Below are 17,704 nucleotides of genomic sequence, written 5' to 3'. Positions count from 1 at the left end.
CGCCGCCGCCGCTCCCGCCCCGCTGCCCGCTAAGTTCGAGGCTGAGGCCTTAGTGCCGCGGGTCTAAACTTAGCCTAACGATCTGAGGAGAGCCGAGCTCGCTCAGTGCTCGTAAGTCCGCCCGTGTGGACACACGCCTTTACAGTGATTGTGACTGTGTGACATAGTAATTTGAAAATGTAAGTTAATTTTGAATAATTAAATAAGTAACGATTGAAAAATAAATTGAAGACTCCTATTATTTTAATAAATTCTAGGTAGGTTTATTGGGTTAATTAGGAAGTAATTAATAGTATTGAATAGAAGTAGATTAAACTTAATAGAAAGTACGAGCCAACACGATGACCGTTGGAAGAAATTTAAACTCACTTCCTACTTCCTGTACCAAAATAATTACTATAACTTTTGAAATATTCTAAAAAATAGTATCTTTTTGCCTTTCTTGCAAAAGCGTTATATTTCCGCACTATAACTTGTTATTAATAATGTATTCCCGATCTGGTTCCCATGCATTACAATTTGCTTCTTGCCGATCATACAGGGTTGTTACAGTCGACCAACGATTGTAATCCAACTTTGTTACAATAAAGTTATCCTGAAAAACTTGCTCAAAAACCGTAATTAATATTTTTATTGCATTTTTTATCCTGAGTTATAAATTCAAAATTATCTCTTTCTTGCACAATTATAGAGTTTTAGTGTATGTGATATAGTAACTTATTTCATAATTAGGTTACAGTTGTCATCGTCAGAAATTCGTGTAAGAATGAATATTTATTTTTATTTGTATAAAATAGGGACAGACAGACGCATTGTTAATCTTACCGTTAAGTGGCAACCCTGATTCTGCAAACCGGTTGGGACCCCTTCCCTGGAAGGGAAGTTGGCGATCCCGTTCTTCCTGATTGTTGCGCTCGCGCCGCTGTGTCCAATTTGCAACATCGGGCCCACATATCGCTATTATTGTCAATAATAGCGATATGTGGTCCCGATGTATCACTGTAATACCGGTAATACTTCGCAATTTTGCATCATTGTCATATACGGACGGCGGCATATCCAGTTAAAAATTTTGTAATTTACTTAACTATACACAATAATAAATTATTAATGAGAGACTATCTTTGTTTGTCACCCTTAAATCACTGAATAAATTTAGTGTAACATCACTGTAACCACATGTGCAATAAACATTTGATTATGATAAATCTTGCTAAAGTCGTGTAAAAAACCTCGAGGGGTGAAGTGGAGATGATTTCTTAAAAAGAGGGATAAAACACTAATTTTTGAATAAAGGGGAAACCCGAAAGTCTTTGTCTGACGAATCTAAATTCACGTAAGGTTCATTAGCTTGTCTTGCGTTACAAATAATGACCACATTATCAAAAGCTTGTCGTTCAATTAAAAAATGCTTAATTAGAGTATTAATAGCAAACACATACCTAATTATATGTTTAAGTTATTAACTTATTATGTATTGTTGACATACTTACATATTGCTTGATAATGATTATGTGTATTGATTTAAAGCTCCTCATTAAATATAATTAATTAATTATACCCAATTACTGACAATGAAATAACGGGACGGAAGTACATAGCAATAAACGATCAAGATTTTATAGTACATATTACTAGCTGACCCGGCGAACTTCGTACCGCCTACGTTCAAATTCGAATGGTGAAAGAATTTTTCAAATCGGTCCAGTAAACCAGTATATTGTATAAAAAACTATCGAAAGTCGCGGTGATTCGAGTAGCCCTTGTGATGCTCTACCTCTGGGCTTCAGCTTGACACTACTTTTTGGACACCCTGTATAAACAAACAATAATCAAATATTTCTTCTTTAAAACAATAGTGTAACATGAAATAGAAATAAGAAATTGTGGGAAGGTACGATTACGGATGTAATCATGATTGAACTGAATGGTCTGATTCGTGTTCAGATTGACTTCTATTACGAGCGTGTAAGAAATTCATTTGTGAAGCTAATATATCAAGTTCTCATCTATAATGAGATATTGAGATGAGGAATTGATATTGTAGTTAATTTTGAAAGACATGAAGTTTGTTTGGCTCATCAGAATGTAAGAGTATAGTAGTTCGTTCGTTCATTCCAGCCAAATGACGTCCACTGCTGGACAAAGGCCTCCCCCAAGGATTTCCAAAACGACCGGTCCTATTAAGTCCTTAAAAATACCTCAAAATATGTTAGTTTTTACTTTCCACAAGTTAGATTGATTTTATTATTGGCGTGCTAAAAATATCGTAATATCTGACCTAATTTAGGTCAGTAGGTAATCGTAAATTAATCTAATGCCAATCAACATACATTATTTTTTATAAATAAAACAATAATTAACTGTAATTAAAAGAGAGGATACAAATATTTTGGTTCATAATGAAGTCGGTTAAAACAGTAGTTACACAATTTTTTGTTCGTGAAGGAATACCGTTATTCGATACTTCGATTTTAAATCTGTTTAAAAACAGATAAACAGATTAATAAACACTCAAAAATCAAAAAGCCTCTATACATTTCCTACTGTTTGTATAATAAGCAAACGTCTAGGCAAATCCTCCTTTCTTAAAAGAACAAGGCAGGTATTTGACCGCAAGCGCACTGATGTTATGTGGCAGTCTAGGGTGACTAAAGATCATAACACACTTATCAACCTGGAAAGGGATCAACACGTTTTACGTTACGGTGCGGATAATGTGCGTTGCAGTAAAGTTTCATACAAAGAATCGAGTTGATACGTTTAGGCTGGTTTTAGTGTCACGCGGACCGTCCGGTGCGGACCCGCTCCGCACGGCCAATCTGTATGAACTTCTAGGGAGCGTTTTAGAGTAATGCGGTCCGGAGGAACCGCTCTGCTCCCTAGCAGTTCATACAGATCGGCTGTGCGGAGCGATCCGCACTGACAGTCCGCGTGACACTAAAACCAGCCTTACGACCCGTTTCCGGGTTGAAAAGTGTGCTTCATCCTTATACCTGCCCAGTAAATGCCTTTTCACGCTTTGAAGATCTAATAATTTCTTCTCCCCACAGAGTACCTGCCTCCGAAGACTGTCAGCAAGTCTAAGGAGAAGATCTCCGACGAGGCCGAGGAGAAACTTCTGGATAAGGAGGAGGAGGCCAAGATCGTGACGCGAGTCGACATGGCCGACGCCAAGTACGTGGTCGGTGACCACCGGAACGGAGACGCCAAGATTGAGCTCGACGCCAATAAGAGGGTGAGTGGTATTTTGATCCTTCGTTTCAGCCAAATTACGTCCACTGCTGGACAAAGGCCTCCCCTAAGAATTTCCATAACGACCGGTGTTGCGCTGCCCGCATCCAGGTTCTTCCCGCGACCGCCTGCCAAGCGTGACGATTAAGGCCAAACCAACCCTTCAAATGGCAAACAGACCCAAAAAATTTATTCCTTATTGCATTGAAAAGTTAGATTTTTATTTTAACTTTATTGCCTGTGTTACTATGCCTGTGTCCAAAATCTTTGGAACTATCTTGTCCGTAACGGTTAAAGTTTGGTAGCAAATAAATTCTACGGTTTTTATGGTCTGTCTAAGTCCAGAAAGTGCAGACTATGTCAAGAAATGGTAACCACATTGTTAAACTAACCATCCATAGATGGAGAGAAATAATTTCATACTCTTTTTGACAGAATTTCTTTGATCTCTATTCTTCTGTCAAAGAAATAGGCTTTGCCAGTGTCATCAAGTGTCATGATTGGTGTCATGCATACAAGAAGTCGAGAAATACGTTTTAAATATTTAAATAAATACGTTTTAACGAAATATTTGAGAAGAGAAGGATCTTATTTTGAATGATTTTATAATAAGTTACCTATTATAAAACTTTAGTTTGGCCTTACTTTTAAAATCGATCAAAATTGTCTCAACTGGCAATGACAACTATTGATCCCGCAGTCCAAACGTCGAGGAAGGTAAAGTTACCTGTTGTTGTAATTAAATTAATAAAAACTCTGGCCAAAGGCTCCAAAATTTATCACATCTTCTGATTTTCTCAGGACTATCAGCGCTGTAAAACCACCAGTTGATTTAATTTGTGTCTTTTCAGAACATTTTCTAATGGTCTTGAAAATTAATATACCTACTTTCAGCTCGCTTGATATATTAAGTTAGGTATCTCTCATTTCGTCAAAACGATAGATATCTAACAGTGATGCTCAATTCAGTTTAATCATTACTGTATTTCTTCAACCTCTGAAAAGTCTACTCCACGTGGGGCACATTACGCCTCACTTCCTTGTGTTTATTTCGCACGTGTTCGTTTGTGAAATAGTATTGTTACAGATACATTTTACACTTTTTAATGTACAGTCGACAGCATTTGTTACAATATATCAACTGTTACAACCACCTAAGATTCCATAGTATTTATCTTGATATGCTGTCGTCCGTACATACGATACTCTCACTCGGGCAGTATGCCAAACGTCAGTACGAAATTGGTACAATTTGTCCAACCTCGCGTGTTTTCACTGCGTGACGTCCGCATTTTATACAGTTTTTGTTGTTTTTAATACTCTTTGTCAGTTCTAAAGGTGGGTGTGGTTAATACATTGACCAATGCTCAATACACTGTGTAGTTTTGACTTGCATTTTTGTATGAAAAAAAAGTATGTTAGTTGGTCAGCTGCAGAAGTTAATTTTGATCAGGCTTCAGATTTTCCGACCTGCAGTAAACAGCCTGCAGCTTCATAGTGTAATCAGTTAAACGGTCAAATGAGTTAGTTAATAATACATCTGATACACAAATATACGCTTTCTTTGCTTACTGGCGGCTAGCAACGATAGGTATACAAGTAGTAATATCCGTAATGAAGGCGCATTTGCGTTCACCGTTGCTATACCCACTGGCGACGATAGGATCTTAAGTAGCGCCAATAGGCTTAAATATACCATTCTCATTGCTTTCAACCTGGCTTCAACCTTCTATCGTTGTCTGCAGCAATTCTCCGGGCTGACCAAGGAGGAGCTGCTTAAGTACGCAGACGACCCGTTCTGGGTGCGCCTGCGTTGGTGTATGTTCGCGCTGTTCTGGGCGCTGTGGCTTTGTATGCTGGCGGGCGCCATTGCCATCATCGTGCGTGCTCCGAAATGCGCTGCCCCTGCACCCAAGACCTGGTCAGTACAAAAATTCTTCCTCAAGTTCTTTAGCGGATCCTTTATGAGCTGACCTGACATTTAATGTAATTATTAGCCGTGTGGCTCCATCACAGTAGATAATACCACTTTTTGCCTCTGGTAAATTAGATAGGTTCATCCTCTTGCAATAGAGACCTAAAGATCTGAGAATGATAGACCATTATGTTTACCCAAAATTGTGCAAATAAATTAGCTGTAGCTACAAACAAATCAATATAATATTTAGTTGTATGTATGCAAACAACATCGGTTTGCTTCAATGTTCATTAAGAAACCCCCATTTTAAAGGAAGGTATCCTTTAGAGACTACTCTTTGGTTCAGAAAGAAGACATTCCTAAAGGGTATAATCCCGCCATTCGTTCCCACTTCTGCTATCCAGGATCTATAGTTTTCCCAACGTTAAAGCAAAGACATACTCTCTAGCTTTACCAATCCCCTCACCCCAGGTATGAAAAGGGCCCGTTAGTAGATGCTAGCGGCATCGGCTTCGAAGAGCTGGAAACCTACCTGCCCCTGCTGAAATCATCCAAGGCGGCGGCCGTGTTTGCCGACCCCGGCCCGACTTATGATGTGCTGGACAGTTCTGACCTGCAAGAGCGGTTCAAGAAGTTCGTCGCTAAGGCCAAGGAGAATGGAGTCAAGTGAGTATCTTTAAATAGCAAAATTTTGTGATTACTAAGAGTAGGCGCACACCGTTGATTTTTAGTTGGACGATAGTTGTTTGATTTTAAATTGTATGAAGAATCGGCCAAATCGAATCGGCGTAATGTGCGCACTCCCGTCTCCCATACATGCCCATACTGATCAACTGCCCGACTAAACTATCGGCCGACGCAAAATCAACGGTGTGCGCCTATGTTTAGTCCGAAATACCGCCGTGTCTCAATCCAAAATTCTTTGATCAGTGTTGCCAGTGATGACATACGAATCTGAGACGTGGTCGCTATATCGCTAATACAAATGCTTTTCGTCTTTCCTCCGTCTATAATCACCGCCTCGTGTGTCCTAGGATAAGCGAATAGAAAACCAACGATGCCATTTGTTTCCATAGGTACAATGTAAAATTATTTAACTTTATTATTTAGTGTTAAGTATACGTCCAAATAATTGTCCAGTCCTTTTCTAAAGAATTGTTAATATCTATTATTAGGATAATGTTTCTCATTATCTCGCCTTAGCGTTAATTTTTGAACGAAGCGAATCATAATACACTTTAGTAATGGTCAAATACTTCTGCTGTTTCAAGAGAACGACTTTTAAGTAACGTGTCTTAAGAGCGTTTACGTCTAGCGTGGCATGTCAAGTTTAGGTAATTTCGATGCTAGTTTTATTCACACTAAAATAATTATGACTGTGTGCGTGTTCTCACGCTCTATAGTCAAACCAAAATACTTTGATCCACCATCGTAAAAGTATGCCAGGCTGTCAAGTGACAGCTCAAGGAAACTATAAAATCTTCAAATCTTCCAACACCGACTCCATAATTATAAATAATGGTATACATTAGTCCTAATCAATAATAAATACGTAAATTCTTTATCAAATAGTAAATTATCAAAGGTTTTTTACTATTTTGAGAATATTTTATACAGCCTATGTTCAGCAGAAAATTTTTTGAATTTTAATTGTGAGAGATTTTTTCAAATCGGTTCTATTCAAAACAAACTTTTCCTGTTTACTATTCTTTTTTTATCCGGAAAATGCATAACATTTCATACCCACCAGCTGCGGGGGCAGCTAGTGGGTTATTTGGGGTTCTTCCTACCAGAAGGTGGGTAGCCCCTACACCCACTAAAAACCTGACTGTTTCTGCCATGATCCATATAAGTGATATGAGGGAACGCGGGACATCGCCATTGGCTGTTGCCTGTAGCATTCGTCCTTAGCCGCCACCAGACACCTCCATGTCTAGCGACCGAGGCCTGTTAGGAAGGGACAGTTGGAGACCATAAGCTGTCCTCTTGCGCAAAGGGTGTCGGCGGCGGATAACCGGAGTGTCGGCTGAGGCCTCTCGCTCCCTAGGGTGGAGCGAAAATTTTTTTTTCATATAACTGTAATGTAATAGTCAAAATTTTGTGCCTTTAGGGCTTAAATTAAGTCATGCAAAATATTAATCAATTCGGTTTAGAGTAACTGCCTCCGCATCGACACTGAATTTATAAAAAAAGTTGGTTTTAGACCTCACTTTGGCGCCACATATCTGTGCGATATTTAAATAAAAATACTATTTTTTTATCACAAATCGTTTACTGCTATGCTATATTTTCAATGTAAAATACACAAAAAAGCCAGGCTTTGGGTTTATAATTTTAATAAGGGCAGTGAGGGAGCGCGAGAAGAGACTTTTTCTGGCCCTTTTCGCGACTCGCGTCTTTGTCAGTTAGTCTACTGGAAAAGCTCTGGAAACATGTGAGAAACTGCCTATCAATAAATTTTAACATATTGAAGGACAAATGTGATCGGAAATGGCCAATGATCTGAGTACTGATCAGCGGAACTTGCATAAAATTGCTTCGGCGGTAATTAGGCTTATTCTCACAAAATCTCGCAATAATCTCTCCTGGTGAACTGTAACATGCCTGTTAAATCACACGAGGCGTAGCGAATACTACGTTTGTATTGTAGGAACTTAAGATCCAATAGAAATTTTGANGGGGCGGCGGGCGGCGCGCGATGCGAGGGCGTGGGCGGAGGGCTGCGCTGCGTGAGCGCGCTCCGGTTGAAGGGACTTCCTTCCATATTACTATGTCGAATCACTTAACATTATAAGTTCGGTGTCTAATTAGAAACGAACGACACAGTAGAACACTTCCGAGTTCCGAGAATGTAGGTCGCGATATTGCTAATGAATAATTAAATTAAATATTTTCATAGCGCTGACACGTCCGACCAAGTTAACGGCTGGCGAATTACCTAATTACTCAAGGTTAAACTAACTATAATTTGCTCAAGGTTAAAGCAAAGTCATATTACTCTAGCTCAGCGTTTTTTAACCTGGGGGGGTCGCGAAGTCTCTATAGGGGGGTCGCGAGAGGTCGTGAAAACTACCTCAGTAAAAAAAATTCTTCTAAAGACAGATTAATCCGAAATCTAATTATGCAAAATGTTGTATGGATAGAAGTATTCGGTCCCTAGAAACATCTTTGCAACATTATAAAATGCATGAAAAAAAACGACCGGTCGGGGGGGTCGCCAAAATTTTTTTCATACTAGGGGGTTGTGTCATGAAAAAGGTTGAAAAACACTGCTAGCTTTACCAATCCCCTCACCCCCGCAGGTATGAAAAGGGCCCGTTAGTGGACGCTAGCGGCATCGGCTTCGAAGAGCTAGAAACCTACCTGCCCCTGCTGAAATCCTCCAAGGCGGCGGCCGTGTTCGCCGACGTCGGCCCGACCTATGATGTGCTGGACAGTTCTGACCTGCAAGAGCGGTTCAAGAAGTTCGTCGCTAAGGCCAAGGAGAATGGAGTCAAGTGAGTATCCTTAATAACAAAATTTTGTGATTACTAAGAGTAGGCGCACACCGTTAATTTTTAGTTGGCCGATAGTTGTTTGATTTTAAATTGTATGAAGAATCGGCCAAATCGAATCGGCGTACTGTGCGCACTCCCATACATGCCCATACTGATCAACTGCCCGACTAAACTATCGGCCGACGAAAAATCAACGGTGTGCGCCTATGTTTAGTCCGAAATACCGCCGTGTCTCAATCCAAAATTCTTTGATCAGTGTTGCCAGTGTTGCCTGAGACGTGGTCGCTATATCGCTAATACAAATGCTTTTCGTCTTTCCTCCGTCTATAATCACCGCCTCGTGTCTCCTAGGATAAGCGAATAGAAGACCAACGATGCCATTTGTTTCCATAGGTACTATGTAAAATTATTTAACTTTATTATTTAGCGTTAAGTATACGTCCAAATAATTGTCCAGTCCTTTTCTAAAGAATTGTTAATGTCTATTATTAGGATAATGTTTCTCATTATCTCGCGTTAGCGTAAATTTTTAAACGAAGCGAATCATAATATACTTTAGTAATGGTGAAATACTTCTGCTGTTTTAAGAGATTTCAAAGTAACATGTCATATACGTGTTTTTGTATTATGTGTACCAAAATACGCTTTGTACCTTAGGTGGAGTGACAGCAACGTGTTAGGTTAATGATATTCTTTTTGATGTGGAAATTGAACTTTGTATAGTTTTGTAGTATGTAGGTAGTATTTATTCATAATTTATCTATTCCATTCATCCTTGGACACTGCCAGCGCCTACAATATACAAAGTAAATTTTAGAAAATGCAAATCCAACTTATTGTGTAGAAGTTAGAAGTTTTGTATTGTGCCAATTGAAAAAAATCGACCCTTGAAAATTGAAAAGACAAATACGAGTATCTTCAGATATTATAGCAAATCGAATAGATCAAATCAAATATTATGCGCCGTGAGAATTATAACAAGGCCACCACCATGACTTAATTGTTCGTTCATGATTTTTTTGTGCGGAACTTCGAAGTTGTTTAAAGAACTAGTAATACTGCATAGTAATGGAAAATTTTATGATTGACTGGTCTATAAAGAATTTATAACCGTTACAAGAAAAAAACCGATTATTTATTTAAATATTTTATATGAAAAGTGTAGCAAGTTTATCGCGTATTAAATGTAACGAATATGCTAAAAATAGAAGCCATAATAATTTATTTATATCTTAACGGCTCGTCCGAAGGTCGAGCAATACTTACTAAAAAATTACCTGATTAAATCACATTTTGGCGACTGGCGTATAACGGGTTAAGGTATACGTAAGTTTGAAAAAATGGAATCAACGGGATTCTGGAACGGGTTTGTGGGTTCGCTTCCCTGGAGGGGTACGAAATTGCTGGCTTCAGTCAACCTAGCGGTAATTGAAAGAGATAAGGATCCGTAAGAGGGGCATATTTATACGTCAGAGGTGGTTCAATTCTGATACCAGGATTGAGAACTTAGTTTTTTTTTGTCTACTCGATGGAAGAAGAATCAATGTGACTATACCTTTACAGGTCGTTTTTGTGGACTCAGTTGTTGCCTAGCAGTGTACACCTTTCATCATCATCATCTCAGCCATAGAACGTCCAGTGTCCACTGCTGAACATAGGCCTCCACCAATGCTTTCCATGTTGCCCGGTTGGTAGCGGCCTGCGTCCAGCGCCTTCCTGCTACCTTTATGATGTCGTCGGTCCACCTTGTGGGTGGACGTCCCACGCTGCGTTTTCCGGTACGCGGCCTCCACTCCAGAACCTTGCTCCCCCATCGGTCACCTTTATTGATCCTCTATTAAAGGAAGCTGGAGTTATACTCAAGTCAGTCGGCAACAGTAGATTGCCGTTAATCCAATTGAGAGCGACCGACGCCGCCCACAAACTAAAGTGTAACACAATACGCCTGTTATGTACAGCGACAGCAAACCAGACTATACATTTTTGTTGCAAAATAGCCTGTATTCCAACGAGATAAGACGCCACTGTTAAACTTGACGTGCTGTCATCTACATAGGTATAGGTACTGTGGCTGTGGCCTTTATTGAACTCAATAGCACTGGATTGGGTTCAGCATTTGAGATAGCTAGGTCATATAGGTCAGAGATACTTACAGTACACATGCTTAGTAAATGGATTGCTTTATATAAAATATCATGTTTAGGGGAAATGACCGATACAATAAAGCGTCGATTATAAATCGATCGACCGTCAGTCAAACGACTACTTATCCAAATTGCTAGCTATTTATCTACATGAAAGAACTGGGATTCTAGTAAACATTTACGTAATCAGTGATATTATTTGACCCATTTCATTTTCATGATTAAAATAGGCAATGGAAATTAGTTAGTTGCAATCAGTGTTTAGTGTACAAAGATTATAAAAAATATTTTAGCTAGTAGGGCAAGTTATATTTGGGACGTGTATAAGTGCCCTGGAAAGGACCTATGTACTGAATAAACATTCATTTCGTTTCATATTTTATTTATTATAGGAAATTCAGCTTACACGATGTGTATCTTATAGTATAGGGCTACGTCTAAACGTAGTGCACCTCGACCCATTAGGATTTTTTATTCTTCCCTTTTCTTTATTACAAGATTTTAATGTATTATTGTTTTTGTTCCCAGGGTGATAGTAGACCTGACGCCCAACTACGTGTCGGTCTCGCACGACTGGTTCCAGCAAAGCGTCAATCGCACGCCGCCCTACGACGCCTACTTCACCTGGACCAAGCCCAAGGAGTATGTGGAGGGAAGCGATCCCGTGCCTGTTAACTCATGGGTAAGTTTAACCCTTAAATAAGAGGCCCGTTTTCACCATTAATCCTTAATTTTTAAGTGACCCCTATGTAAACAAAATTCCTGTTATCCGTTACCATTAAATTACCATTACCAAAAAAAACGGACATGAATTGAAAATTTTGAACTTTATTAAAATGGAGTATGATTCCCCGCAGTCTACAGACTTTTAGTCGACCCATAGTTAGGCTCGATTCTAATTAACAGACCATCCTTTTGCTTGATAACTTTTGTAACTTTTTGGAAAGCTTATGAAACGTTAATCCACAAATTTGTACGCCAACTTCCATACAGTTTTTTTCCAATACCTTACGGCAAAGTTCGGGAGAAAAAAAAAATGTTCATACTAATGACCGTTTATTTCTGAGAATATGTAAGTTTGGACAAGCACGTTTTTTTTAAATGATTAATTTTTCAGCTTTCAGAAAAGTATCAATTCAATGTTTAGAGTGGAGTAGTTTATTCACAATTCATGATTTTTGGTTACAAGTCAGAAATTTCTAATATCTTAGTAACCATCTAGTTTTGACCTTTTGAGTTGTTTACTGGACTTAATTTGTTGCTAATAAACTCTAGTATAATCCTTTTCAAGGAATAGGTTGAGTTTTCCTGGCACCCTGCCCTGTATAAACAACATAAACATTCTGTCCCTACCTCTCAAAAAAGTATTTTGTACTAGGTGTCAACTCAAAACACGTCAGCATGGGAGTGGAACGAAGACCGCAAGGAGTTCTACCTGCACCAGTATGAGAGCTCGCAGGCTGACCTCAACTTCCACAACCCGGCCGTCGTGCAGGAGTTCGACAGAGTCCTGAAGACTTGGATGCAGACGGGAGCGGCTGGCGTCAGGTAAGAAGGCAGACTGTCTATGGTCAACTAGGTATAGACAACAGGCTGCGCGGGAATGGAGTGAGAAGTGTAAGGAGTTTTATCAGTGCCAGTAGACTAGCTTGAGGAGTTGGATAAGGTGCTGCAGGCTTAGATGCAGACGGGAGCGGCTGGCGTCAGGTAAGAAGGCAGAGACTCGTCTATTGTCATGTGTAGACACATTCATCAACAGCCCTTTACAGTCCACTGCTAGACTATGAGCCTCCTCCACTATAGTGGAGGGTTTTGCCATAATCTCCACGCTTGGCAGGCGGGTTGGAGATCGCAGTTTAAAAGATTGATGTTTTTCAGAGAGCGCTGCTGCCCGTTCTCTGTTTGATATGTAGTCCCTAAGTCGCCTCTTACGACACCCGCGGGAAGAGTAGGGGTTGGTGACAAATGTATTCTACTCTGCCGTCACCACACGGCCACGGTAGACACATTATTCAACTGCAACGAGGTGTTTAAGGAGTTCTACCTGCACCAGTACCATAGTTTGAAGTTATTCTGCTCAACCCAATGTTAATTGGCAAGATTCCCTCCCTACCAATTGTAAGGAATTTGTTTGATAAATTGCCTCAATTGTACTTTTCCAATTTTTAATTTACTGAAAAATGATACTTTTAATATCGCTGCGAAACGATGAATGTGAAAAGTAACTTTTGATGCTAAGATTGAAGGAATAACTTTATCAGTTACTAGCTTTCCGCCCACGGCTTCGCGCGCGTGGACTACATTATCTACATATTTTACGGAACCCTATTTTTTCCAAAATAAAATTTAGCCTATGTTACTCGTGGATCAATGTAGCTTTCGAATGGTGAAAGAATTTTCAAAAACAGTCCAGTAGTTTTTGAGCCTATTCATTACAACCAAACAAACAAACAAAGTTTTCCTCTTTATAATATTAGTGTAGACAATAATCTATTTACCCTATGTAAATATCGTACGCTATATCGACATAAAGTTGTTACAACTGTTAATTATGAAAAATCTAAAACGTTAAAATAACGGTATCGTTGTGGCCAATGAGATGCTGTCATAGTGACATTGACGTATTAACAATGCGTCAATGTCACACTAGGATCAAACGTCAGAATAGAGGGACGCGCAGAGACGACTCCGCGCGCTTTTGTGCTAAGTGATGAATTGTATCTAAAATAAGGCAATATAATGTGAAAGTTAAGTATCCAGTGTTTTATTTGTGAGAATAGATCTACCGGCCTCTAATACAACGTTTCCTCATTCGCAGGCTCCATAAAGTCCGCCTAGCGCTGGTGGACCCTGCCTTCCCGCCGGAATCGGCCGAGTCGCCGGCCCCCAGAGCGGGCGACGCCGACCACACCAGCTACCCCTACTGGCGCCACACGCACACCAGCGACCAGCCTGGGCTGGACAACTTATTGACACGCTGGGCCAAGGTCGTGGATGATAACGGCCCTGAACCTGGAGCAGGTTAGTAATTGTTTNGCCAAGGTCGTGGATGATAACGGCCCTGAACCTGGAGCAGGTTAGTAATTGTTTTATGACGTAGCAAGGTGTCTGACCACGCCCACATAGTGAGCAGAGATGTCTGACCCCGCCCACACTAGCTACCCCTACTGGCGCCACACTCACACCAGCGACCAGCCTGGGCTGGACAACTTACTGACACGCTGGGCCAAGGTCCTGGATGATAACGGCCTTGAGCCTGGAGCAGGTTAGTAATTGTTCTATGACGTAGCAAGGTGTCTGACCACGGCCACATTGTGAACAAAGATGTCTGACCCCGCCCACACTAGCTACCCCTACTGGCGCCACACTCACACCAGCGACCAGCCTGGGCTGGACAACTTATTGACACGCTGGGCCAAGGTCGTGGACGATAACGGCCCTGAGCCTGGAGCAGGTTAGTAATGAGGGCTATCGTTTTTATACTTAACAGTTGGCACCCCTGGCGATTGACAGGACCTTACTCTACAGTGGCGCCATCTTAATGAGTGCAAATGCGATAGTCCTCCTACCACTTTAGCGCTCACAAGTTGGCGCCACTGTCTTCGCTACTAGTAAGTGACAGGACCTTACTCTACAGTGGCGCCAACTGGTGAGCGCTAAAACGATAGCCCTCATTGTTCTATGACGTAACAAGGTGTCTGACCACGCCCACATTGTGAACAAAGATGTCTGACCCCGCCCACACTAGCTACGCGTATTAGCGCCACTCTCACTCCAGCGACCAGCCTGGGCTGGACAACTTGTTGACACGCTGGGCCAAGGTCGTAGATGATAGCAGCCCTGAGCCTGGAGCAGGTTAGTAATGTCCTGTGACGTAGCAATAAGAGGTTTGACCACGACTGACCAGCGCGGCCTCGATATTGCACCTTTAGGATCTCAGTTATCAGTGTTTTCTCGACAACTTATTGGCGCGATGGGCCAAGGACGTGGATGACATTGAGCCCGCATTTAGAAAAGGTCAACTCACAGTGTCTTCTGGTATCATTAAAAGGACAGGATCCCAATCCAAGGTCATTGATACGAAAATCTTTCCTGAGGATTTCCACAATGACCAGTTCTGCGCTGCCCCCAGACAGGCGCTTCTCACAACGGTCCATTGAAGAGTTAAGAATAGTCTCGATTATGCGTTCTCACATCCTTTTTGACCTGATAGTATATTTTATGGTTTCATTTGTCCTCAGGCGAGACAGTGTTTACACTCGCGGAGCCGACGCGTCCAGAACTATTCCAGAAGGCGAAGAACGTGACGCTACGGCCGCTCTCGGCTGCGCCGCTGTCTCTGTCGGCCGCTGCCAATGTCAGCGCCATCGTCGGCGTACTACAGGAGAAGCTCAAGCACTGGCCCGCTATTAAGGTATATGACCACTTTAGGATTATACAGGGTGACAGGTAAAGCGATACATTCCTTGATAGGGGTTAAAGTAGAGCTTATTAATATTTGCAGTCATTTAAGTTATATGACACCATGTCCGAAACTTGTTCATTTCCAAGTTATTCAAGATTTGAGTATTTTTTTTAAAATCTCCAGTTTTTATGTTAAAATGTACCCTTGTAATGAAGAATACGGAATAATGTTAACTTTTTTGTTGTATTCATATAGCTAAATAATAAGATTGACATTTTAAATTAAAATTTGCAAGTAAGAATCGCCATTACTCAAGTAAAAGTTAAAAAACCATGTATCATTTTGCAAAAAAAATATGTTTTAGGTAATTAAACGAAGAATTTCCAAACAAAAAATGTATGGAATGTTGTGTACAAATTACANCTTTTAACTTTAAATAAAATTTTGAAATTTTGAAGTCACTGCGGAGGCAGAAGATATTCATTAAATGAGATAAAAAATGACACTTATTTTTGCTTTCATATAAGGCACAAATCCCCCCCTATTAGAACTTTGAAACTAAAAAAAATTTTTTTCCCATACAACCGTGCTCCACCCTAAGTCGTACACAAATATTAACACAAATGTCATCGTGCATGACAACGTAAAGTAAAAGTCAAGTAAGACCAGATGAATACAAATATTATTAATTTTATAAATAATTCGTACGCGTGGACCTCGTTTTACTCCTTAGTTCGTAAAATCTGTTGTTTGATATCATGTTGATAGATGGCGTTTTATTGGTGAAAAAATCACTTTGATTTTTGGATATTTCACGTTCTTTTAATTTGTGATTTCTTAGTGTAAAATGCTTAAATCTAAAAATTTTCTCAGATAACTATTTGCCCAAGGATCTATGCTATAGGATATATATGTTTGTTAAATCGTTTTCACAGTGTTTTTATAAAAATTTCAGCTTGTAAACTGACGCTAAAGTGGAAATTTACAAAACCTGTGTGGACTTATCTGGATAGAATTCTTAAATGCTAAACTAATCGCAATATTTTCTCAATTAACTATTTAGACGACAAAATTGTCTAACTATTTATGCCTATAACATATTTGTAGTATTACTGGTTAATGATTGTAACGAGTTGAAAAAGTACTGTTTTTGCGCCAAACGGCGTAAACGCTCTTAAACACGTGTTTTTGTCTTATGGTACTAAGCAAAGTGGAGACAACGTAAGAAAATAAGCATTAGATAGATACTCTTTATTGAATAGGTACCTTACTTTAGAAATTTTTTTTGTTTCTTTGATGTAATAATTTTAGATATTTTCTCGTCTTTCCATTCATCCCTCTGCCAGCACCTACAAAATTAAATTCTAGGAAATGTGTATAAATCCAATTTAATAAGTAGAAGTAGGTATTTGTGTCAATTGAATAATCGACCCTTGAAAATTGAAAAGACGAGTATCTTCAGATACTATAGCAAATCGAATAGATCAAATATGCGCCGTGAGAATTATGGCAAGGCCACCACCATGACTTAATTGTTCGTTCATGATTTTTTTGTACGGAACTTCAAAGTTGTTTAAAGAACTAGTAATACTGCATAGTAATGGAAAATTTTATGATTGACTGGTCTATAAAGAATTTATAACCGTTACGAGAAAAAAACTGATTATTTATTTAAATATTTTATATGGAAAGTGTAGCAAGTTTATCGCGTATTAAATGTAACGAATATGCTAAAAATAGAAGCCATAATAATTTATTTGTATCTTAACGGCTCGTCCGAAGGTCGAGCAATACTTACTAAAAAAATAACCTGATTAACTCAGATTTTGGCGACTGGCATATAACGGGTTAAGGTATACGTAAGTGTACATTCCGTTTCACACATTGCGTACATTAAATGAAAAATATTTTTACATCGTGTTTAATTGAAATATAATCAATAGACTTAGATTTTACTATATTGGTGTTTTATGATTTTATTGTTTGTATATATGTTAGGTATAATCTGCGTGCTTCTTTGTTCTTTTTTTTTTAATTTTCACGGCGACCCCAGTGCCCCAAAGGTCCTTGCTGAAAATCAGTGTCGTGGCATCTTTGTCACGACTAATGCTGAGTCAGGGACCTTTTTGGCACAGGGCACTTAAAATCTATTTTATTTTTCTTTTTTGTTTTTTCTATGTATTAATCTTGTATTGTGCCTATATCATGTATTGTGTATTGTGCCAAATAAATAATATTCTATTCTATTCTATTCTTAAGTTTAACGGAAAAAATTTAATCAACGGGATTCTGGAACGGGGTTGTGGGTTCGCTTCCCTAGAGGGGTACGAAATTACTGGCTTCAGTCAACCTATAGTCCGAGAGGAGACCGTAAGAAACCCTACGTCATTTGAATTAGTAACTGCTGCCATAAGTATTACATCGGTATCGAATGACGTGAAGTAGTGACCCGCTTTATTTTTACCGGAAATAGTCATTTTTTTGTACTTTCGGCCAAACCGGAATT

The 17,704-nt window shown here is 39.5% G+C and overlaps 1 protein-coding gene across 7 annotated transcripts in view; it reads left to right on the top strand.

Moving 5' to 3' along the window:
- Nucleotides 1–17,704, top strand: part of CD98hc (CD98 heavy chain) — a 35,823-nt gene that overhangs the window by 4,585 nt on the left and 13,534 nt on the right. Inside the window, exons 2-8 of one of the 7 annotated variants that reach the window (XM_028320978.1) lie at nucleotides 3,054–3,238; nucleotides 4,980–5,155; nucleotides 5,624–5,818; nucleotides 11,322–11,475; nucleotides 12,172–12,341; nucleotides 13,612–13,814; nucleotides 15,035–15,207. In XM_028320978.1, coding sequence (XP_028176779.1) covers nucleotides 3,054–3,238; nucleotides 4,980–5,155; nucleotides 5,624–5,818; nucleotides 11,322–11,475; nucleotides 12,172–12,341; nucleotides 13,612–13,814; nucleotides 15,035–15,207 — 1,256 coding nt within the window. Of the gene's footprint in view, nucleotides 1–100; nucleotides 180–3,053; nucleotides 3,239–4,979; nucleotides 5,156–5,623; nucleotides 5,819–8,454; nucleotides 8,650–11,321; nucleotides 11,476–12,171; nucleotides 12,342–13,611; nucleotides 13,815–15,034; nucleotides 15,208–17,704 lie in introns of those variants that run through there. The other 6 variants (XM_028320981.1, XM_028320980.1, XM_028320976.1 and 3 more) reach the window with 6 other exon arrangements.

Source organism: Ostrinia furnacalis, unplaced genomic scaffold (assembly GCF_004193835.3).
Source record: "Ostrinia furnacalis isolate ACB-3 unplaced genomic scaffold, ASM419383v2 OfSCF7464, whole genome shotgun sequence".
Taxonomy (NCBI): Eukaryota; Metazoa; Arthropoda; class Insecta; order Lepidoptera; family Crambidae; genus Ostrinia; species Ostrinia furnacalis.
The sequence above is the reverse complement of the archived record's forward strand: the minus strand, read 5'-3'. Positions and strand labels throughout refer to the sequence as shown.